This window comes from Sciurus vulgaris (assembly GCF_902686455.1).
Source record: "Sciurus vulgaris genome assembly, chromosome: 17".
In the NCBI taxonomy this organism is placed as follows: domain Eukaryota; kingdom Metazoa; phylum Chordata; class Mammalia; order Rodentia; family Sciuridae; genus Sciurus; species Sciurus vulgaris.
In genome coordinates this window covers 49,959,756-49,967,854 of record NC_136478.1, presented here as the reverse complement: position 1 = coordinate 49,967,854, position 8,099 = coordinate 49,959,756, and the positions used below count along the sequence as shown (strand labels likewise).

Sequence of the window (8,099 nt, the reverse complement as noted above, 5' to 3'; positions counted from 1 at the left end):
GAGCAGCTGGTGGTGGGGTGAGACCCTGAGCCACTAAGGACACAAGAATGTCTCCAGGCTCTTAAGAGAAGCAGCGAGGGGTGCCGGGAAGGGACTCCAAGGATGGACGGGACCTCACGGCTTTTAGCGCTGGGCTCAAAACCTGCCAGAGTCCCTTCCTTCAAAGCCCGTTCCCCTAAGACCTGAGCCCCCGGAAAGAGGGGGGAAGGTTTATTTCGGATACCCCCAGCCCCGCCTCTTCCCCCTGCCTGCCCAGCTTCCTCTCTAGAGGACACTTTCACTTCCTGCTACCCCAGGCATCCCGTCGGAAACAGGTAGGGCCCCCAGGGACCCAGCATCTGGCATCTGCACACCGTGCTGCCTCCCTCTGTACCAGGCAGCTGCCCCGCCAACCCTAGCCACTGCCACCCACATCCTCCTCCCCCTCGCAGGGATCCCAGGGGACCGCTGCCTCCTGGCCTTACCCTCTCCTTTCTGCTGTCCCCTGGACTACACACCTGCCCTTCCGAACCCTGGGCTCCGCGTCAGTGGGATGACTCATTTGCTTAGCTATTAATCATCTGTAGCATACACCCCCTCAAACGGGAAGGGAAATCTTCAGTGGGGGCCTCGCCCTGTTCATCACTCCCCCCCCCCCCCCGGGGCACTGCACCTAATTCTAGGCCGGAGGTAGACCCAGGTTTCCTGTTCCTGGGACTGCTACAGGGAAATATTCAAAAGTGCTCCTTCTTGGTGAGAACTCCTTTGGAGTGTAGCTGGGCGCAGTGACATCTGCTTGTAATCCCAGCCTCTGGGGAGGCTGAGGCAGGAGGATCACAAGTTTGAGACCAGCCTCAGCAACTTAGTGAGACCCTGTCTCAAAATTAAAGGGGCCCAGGATGTAGCTCAGTGATAGAGCACCCCCTCGGTTCAATGCCCAGGACTGAAGGGAAGAAAACGCTGGGGTCGGATGCATGGATGGATGGATGGACGGATGGATGCGTGCATGCATGGATGGATGGCTAGAGAAGCAGATGTGTGAGAAAGCAAGTAGGAGTAACATGTTCATGGTACAATCCCCTGCAGCGGGTATTCAGATGTTCACTAGAAAATTCCTTGAGCTTTTCTGTAGCTTTGAACATTTTTACAAGAAAATGTCCAGCCAGGCACGGTGGCGCACACCTATAATCCAAGTGGCTTGGGAGACTGAGGCAGGAGGATCACAGGTTCAAAGCCAGCCTCAGCAACTCAGGAGGACCTGTCTCTAAATCAGATGCAAAAAAGGGCTGGGGGCCCTGGGGCTGTGGCTCAGAGGTAGAGCGCTTGCCTGGCATGTGTGAGGCACTGGGTTCGATTCTCAGCACCATATATTAATTAAAGGTCCATCAAAACTAAAAATATTTTTTTAAAGAGGCTGGGGATGTGACTCAGTGGTTAAGTGTCCCTGGGTTCAGTCCCTGATACCAAAAGGAAAAAAAAATATAATCAGAGAAAATATCGCAGGGCCCCTCCTAGTCTGAGAAGGGAGAAGAGGACACGTTGTATCACTTTGGACAGATGCCGGCCCACTATGGGCCTCAGCACCACATAAGTAAATAAATAAGTAAACAAGTAAAAGTTATTTAAAAAAAAAAAAAAGAATAACTAGGGCATAGCTCAGGGCCACTGGGGTCCATTCTGATTGGTCAGAGCCCCTGCTATCCCGGTTGTGAATATTTTGAATATCACCCTGTGGGAGCAGCCTTGAGTCTTATTTTCCTCCCTGTCAGAGGCCAGACCATGGCTGACTGGCTTCCCACACCCAGAGGATGGTCCAGCCAGACAACATGGCCTCTGCGGCTCCCACCGAGGGGGAGAGGTGAGGGCTGCCAGGGCCAAAGTCTCCATCTCCTGCCCCTGAATCCATAAATCCCTTCTGTCCTTCACCTACACCCGTGAGACCCTGAGCCCTGTCTCTGACCCTTTGTCCCTAGGCTGCCCCTCCCTGCACCTTTGACCTCACCTCCATGTCAAACTGCCTACTTCTGACCCCTGACCTCCTGGACCCTGCACATCACAGGCCGGGCCCACCACAGGCAAATGGAGCAGGCAAGACCCCTCTAGGGGTCCTCAGCACCCCAGAGCCACTTCTTCGTCTGAAGAGGACATGGGGTGTGTGGCAGGTCCCAGAGTTGGATGCCAAGGAGGCAGAGGCCCTTGTGAAGCTGTGGCCACTAGGGGTGAGTACTCAAGCTGTGGACCTTCCCCGCGACACCTGGAACCAGCCAGGACCCTGTTGGTTGCGAGTGACCAGCACAGTACAAACGGGGCAAACCAAAAAAATTGTGTTGATTCAAGAGATGGAAAAACAGAGGTAAAAGTAGTTTCTGGAAGGTCTGGATTCTGAGTTTCAGACAACTTAAGATTTTCTGTTTATCCTATTTCTTGGCTTGGCTTTCGACTGTGGGGAACTCTGGATGTAACAAATGCTCATTCTATAGTGGCTTCGACAAACAGACATTCATCCTCCTAACATCACCAGAAAGGCAGCTGCCGGCTCTAGTTCAGCAGCACAGTGACATCAAGGCCAGCTGCTCTACAATTCTTTAGGACTTCCCCTGTGGTTTCCCAGTGACTGCCCCAGGGCCAGCCCACGTGTATTCCAGGCACGAAGAAAGGAGGTCCCAGCTGTATCTTTTCTTTTTTAGACCAGAATAAGCAAAGGCAGAATACCTGGTTGAGGTCCAGATGGCAATATTTTAAAAGCTCACCTGGCCAGGTATAGTGGCACATGCCTGTAATCCCAGCAGCTCAGGAGGCTGAGGCAGGAAGATCGCAAGTACAAAGCCAGCCTCCGCAACTTAGCGAGGCCCTGACTCAAAAATAAAAAATAAAAAGGGCTGGGGATGTGGCTCAGTAGTAAAGCACCCCTGGGTTCAATCCCTGGTACCAAAATAAATAAATAAATAGAAGCTCACCTAGAGGACCGGGAATGTAGCTCAGAGGTGGAGCACTTCGGGCACTTGCCTAGCATGCACGAGGCCCTGGGTTCAGTCTCCAGCATGCAAATCATCATCATCATCATCATTTCAACTGGGAGTTAGAGAATCAGAGCGAAGAATGACTGCCCACCCAAATCATCAGCCCTCTCTTGTTGCTCAGCTTAGTAATGCATTGGACGAGGAATTCTGCACAGAATATTGAATGGATTTGGAGAGGACAACTTATAGGGTCTACCAGTTTCCTCCTCAGGAGGACATGGTCTTTGTGGAGGCAAAGATGGCTGTCCCGAGGTTAGGACTCTATCCCACCAACTCAGCAACCCCAGTGCAAAAAGAGAGCTTTTGAGCTAGGGATGTGTTTCAGTGGTAGCTGCCTACCTAACATGTGCAAGGTCCTGGGTTCTATCCCCAGCATCGAAAGAGAGAGAAAGAGAAAGGAGAGAAAGCTTTTTCCAAAGAGTTCCAGCAAAATTCCTGTGGAAGATGTCCATTGGCTAAGCTTGGTCACATGCTCATTGCTGAACCAAAAAGTAGGCAGAGAGCAGTCACCCTATTGGCTAGGTCAGGTCATGATCCACGTCCTGGGCTTGGGGGAATCAATCTCACCCACATGGGACTCAGAGTAGGGGGCAGTTTACATCTGCATGCAGGTTTCTCATGTTGACCTTCGCCTCCATCTCCGCAGAGTTTCCTGGTCACAGGACATGACCCCAGCCAAGTCCTGGTATTGAAGACAGGACTTTCACCAAGAGAAGTCAACACCTACCAGATCCAGAAGGTGCCTGGAGGTAAGGCACCTCCTTTAGGTTTCCAGTCAATAGCAAATATATCACCGAGAACTGTCAGCTTCCTTTCCAAAATGTCTCCTTAATCTGCCCAATCCTGTGGGCCTCCACCACCTAAGTCTGAGTGCCCGTCACCTCTTGCCCATATCATGGCAGTAGCCTCCTCTCTGGTCCTCCTGCAATCCACACTGAGCACAGCAACTCGGGTGGTCTTTTCACACATCAGTCACGTGTTGTACACCCCTTCCTCGAACCCTGCAAATACCATGCAATATATTGCAATACCAATTTAAGCTCCGCATCCTGGCCTGTAACATGCTGTGTGACATAAACCTCTTGGTTTACTGCCCCTCCTTCACTCTGTCCCAGCCAGGCCCTGTCCCTTGAGCATGCTGAGTGTTCCCTTTGCAGGGCCTTTACTTGCTTTTGTTCTTCCTGGAGTGGCTGACTTAGTTCCCATCCTTTGGGCCTCCAGGCAGATGCAAACTTCGTGGACCACCAGAGCTCAGACGGCCCCAGTCACTTCATTCATAGCCCTCAAGACACACTACAGGCTCCAGGAGGCCAGGGAATTTGCCTCCTTCTTGACAGTGGTTTCCCCAGAGCCTGGAAATAATTAGGTGCTCCAATAAATATGTGTCTGATGAATGAATCCTATTTGGTGGCATAAGCGGGATGCCAGAGTCAAGACCAAGGAAAAGATAGGGACTCCAAGGGATGGAAATGTCTCTGTTCTGCAGGTATGGGGCGGGCTGGATTGCAGGAATGGAGGTAGAGTGTCCCAGGAGAGAGGAATCTGCCACCCTCAAGTTTTGTTCTTTTTTCTCATCCCTACTTGCTTCCTCCCCCCAGGTGTGTCCCTGGAGTCCTCCAACCTCTGCATGCCAGACCTGCCCCATCTCCTGGCCTTCTTATCAGCCAGCAGGTATAGGTCACTCATCAAAGGGGCCCGGGGGACTGTCCCTACGATGCACATTGTGGTTCCCTTCTCTTCTCTCAGGGACGTTTTGCCCCAAACACTGCTCTTGCCCCCTCCCACCCCTGTGCCTGGAGGCAGACACAAAGGTAAAGAAGGGTGGGGGCTTGCTGGCCTCCTCCGCCACAGGGATTCCACTTGAGGGACCAGAGTGCTGGGTTTGAGGGAGGATAATGGGGGGGGGGGGAGAGCTGGAGGCTTAGCTTTTGGGATCCTTTAGGAGGAGGGAATGGGAGCCTAGACTGCTAGAGGAGAGCCATGAAGGAGGAGGGAGCCCGCGGCCTTCAGTTCCTGGCGGAGTGAGGAAGGCTGGGAACTTGGTGTCCTGGTGCTCTAAAGGGACCAGGGCTGGCCCCAGGACACCAAGCACATCTTACTTGTGCTGGTCTCCAGAGTCCCTGCAGGTTGGCAGGGTACAAGGTGAGCCCTCAGGGAGAGTGCTCTCTGTGGAGAACCAGCTCTACCTGGAGACCCATGGAGGCTGGGGAATGGAGCAGACCCCCCAAGCGGTGGAGCCAGAGACCGACCCAAGGCTCGCTCCAGGTTAGCGGGGTGGAGCCCTGGGAGAGCGGAGCCAGCGGCTCTGGTTGCTCTGTGGGGCCCAACCCGCTCCTCACATCCAGCCCCCAGGAACCCCGTCCCGCACCAGGTCTCCTGGGTGGAAGGCCCGCTCAGTCCAGAGGTACAGCACCACCCTGTACCGGCTCTGGCCAGCCTGGTGGAGGAGAAAGAGGAGGAGGAGGAAGACAATGACACCTACAATGACCAAGTGGAAGAGCCGGAGGATGTGCTCACCGTGCACGTCCGAGCTCTGGCCAGGGCGCGGAGCAGCTACGTGGCCAGGCAGTACCGGGTCCTCCGGGCACGCCTCACCTCGGATTGCACGGGTTCCCACAGGCCTGGAGACCCTGCCACTGAGCTGCTGCAGGATGTGCGGCACCTCCTTACTGACCTCCAGGATTACTTGTCGAAGGACCCCGACGTCAGAGCTGTCTTTGGGAGCAGGGGCCCGAGGTTCCCCCAGAAGGACGAGGATCTTGGTAACGGGGAAGACTGGAAGGGAACCCCCATGGCCTCAGGTGTGCATACACTCGGCCCTACTATGTGCTCGCATCCAGCTTCTTTCTCCCGATCGTTGCGCACCTGTTTCCTTTCCGCTCGCGAGCCCCTTCCTACGTCTAAGAACTTGTTCGCCGCACGCACGTGCGTTGACAGCCGTACTTCCTGTCCCAGGCGCGTGTGCACACCCGCGTCTACCCTGTGGGTGACCAGAAGCTGGGGAGGGGTAATGGTCTGCCAAGCGGGTCAACTGGGTGGCCCTGCCCTCACTCGCCCCGCGACCCGCAGGTCCCGCAGTGGAGGCGGCCGTATGCCGGGCTGTGCTGGAGCCCCTGAAGCCGGCCCTGTGGACGCGACTCCGCACGCTCCGCGCCCAGGAACTGCGGCGACTGAGGCGGCGACAAATAGCCCTGCGGGTGGGAGCCGGGCCTCCAGGCGCTCAGGGGGCGGGGCTTGAGGGGCAAAGCCCCGCCCCCGCCCTGCGGAGCCGCATCCACGCGCGCCTGGAGCACCTGCACGCCGCGTGCGCGCCGCGCCGCAAGGTGGCGCTCCTGCTGGCGGTGTGCAGTGACGTCTACGCGGGCCTGGCCCGCGGCGACAACCAAGGTAAAGGAGCGGTGGGCGTGGACCTGGGTGCCGAGTGGCTTGAGCTGGGGAGCCAGGTAGGATGCACCTGTGCGCACGTCGAAGAAGATGATGGTGGTCCTGAGATTCTGGTCGGAGGCGTTTGCATACTGGACAAAGTGGGGAGGCAGCCAGGTCTCGCTGTCCTAGGAATCGGATGGCAGATGTCTCCACACCCCCAGCCACCTCAGAACCTGTCCTCTGGCTTCCCCAGAGCCCCTGGGAGCCGACGCCTTCCTGCCAGCCTTGACCGAGGAGCTGATCTGGAGTCCGCACATCGGAGAGACACAGCTGGACGTGGAGTTTCTCATGGAGCTCTTGGATCCGGAGGAGCTCCGGGGAGAGGGTGAGTCCCCCTCTCCGGAATATCAAGGCCCAAGCATCCTCCTCATGCTGCAGAAGGAAAGGCGGGCAGGCGACCAGGGAAGCCCAGAGAGCTGCGCTGAACACCCCTTCTCGCCCCCAGCCGGGTACTACCTGACCACGTGGTTTGGGGCGCTGCACCACATCGCCCACTACCAACCTGATGCAGGCCGCGCACCCCAGGGGCTCAGCTCCGAGGCTCGTGACTCCCTTCGCCAGTGGCACCGCAGGCGCACGCTGCATGGACAGAACCCACCTGAAGCCCAGGTGACTGCCCCTCTGGGATGCAGGTGGAGGAGGGAGTGGGACCTGTTTTCCTCTGACTCAGGCTCCCCCACCCCCAACAGGCCAACCTGCCGTTTGAGGAGCCGTGGGCAGTAGCAGCTGTGCCAGGGGCCACTGATGATTAGGGGTCTCAAACCCCACCACTCCCCAAGCAAGATGCAGAGGCAGCTGGGAAGCAGGTGGCGTAGGGATGGTTCCCAGGAAAAGGGAACATCCCACCTCTGGGCCTTCACAGGGCTCTTCTGCTTCCTGGAATGTGCCTTCTCTCCCCTCCAGGTCCTTATGCACATGTCACCTCAGTGAGGCTCTACCTGACACCCCTCTCTAGAACCGTATCTACTCCCACCTGACTCTCGATGGTAGGAAAAATAATGACACCTGGCAAGGATGTCCCAACCTCACCCACAACTCTGTGAATGTGCCACCTGACACATTAAAAGGAACTTTGCAGATATGGTCACAACAAGGACAGAGGTGGGGAGGTTATCCAGGATCCTGGTGAGCTGTGTGCTGTCCCAGGGATCCTTAGAAGAGGGCGGGTGGCAAGGGTGTCATGGCATGAGCCTTTAGTCCTAGCTGCTTGGAGTTCAAGGCCAGCCTGGACAATGTTGCCAGGCCCCAGTTCACAAAAAAAAAAAAAAAAAAAAAAAGGTTTGGGTGGGTCAGAGGAGAGATGATGCGGATAGAAACCAGTGATGTGGCCAAGAGCCATCAACGCAGACCCACTAGAAGGTGAAGAAGACAAGGCATGGACGTCCCCTGAGGCCTCCGGAAGGAACTCAGTTTTTGATCTGAAAGCCCATTCTGGATTTCTGACCTAGAGAACTGGAAAACAATAAATTGGTTTAAGTCACTGAGATTGTGGTGATTTGTTATAGCATTGATGAAAAAGGAAAACCTTCCTTTATCCTGATCTTCATTTTTCTCTCAAGACATACCATATAAGCCAAGCACAGTAGCACCCACTGAGATCCCAGTGGCTCAGGAGGCGCAGGCAGGAGGATGGTGAGCTCAAAGCCAGCCTCAGCTACTTAGCCAGACCCTGTC

At 55.7% G+C, this 8,099-nt stretch overlaps 1 protein-coding gene across 6 annotated transcripts; it reads left to right on the top strand.

The window, feature by feature from the left end:
* Positions 1–246: 246 nt before the first annotated feature.
* RINL (Ras and Rab interactor like) lies at positions 247–8,099 on the top strand. Of its 6 annotated transcripts, XM_079119354.1 has the most exons (12): positions 291–314; positions 1,749–1,837; positions 2,039–2,198; positions 3,646–3,748; positions 4,598–4,670; positions 4,746–4,810; positions 5,115–5,264; positions 5,345–5,761; positions 6,069–6,386; positions 6,619–6,750; positions 6,871–7,034; positions 7,115–8,094. In XM_079119354.1, the coding sequence occupies exons 2-12, from the start codon at positions 1,788–1,790 to the stop codon at positions 7,175–7,177; spliced, it is 1,695 nt and encodes a 564-aa protein (XP_078975480.1). In that variant the 5' UTR covers positions 291–314; positions 1,749–1,787; the 3' UTR covers positions 7,178–8,094. The 6 variants fall into 6 exon arrangements, with proteins under 6 accessions (XP_078975481.1, XP_078975478.1, XP_078975482.1 ...); XM_079119355.1 differs by lacking the exon at positions 1,749–1,837 and having other exon boundaries at positions 247–314; positions 1,953–2,198; positions 6,937–7,034; positions 7,115–8,099; XM_079119352.1 differs by lacking the exon at positions 1,749–1,837 and having other exon boundaries at positions 247–314; positions 1,953–2,198; positions 7,115–8,095.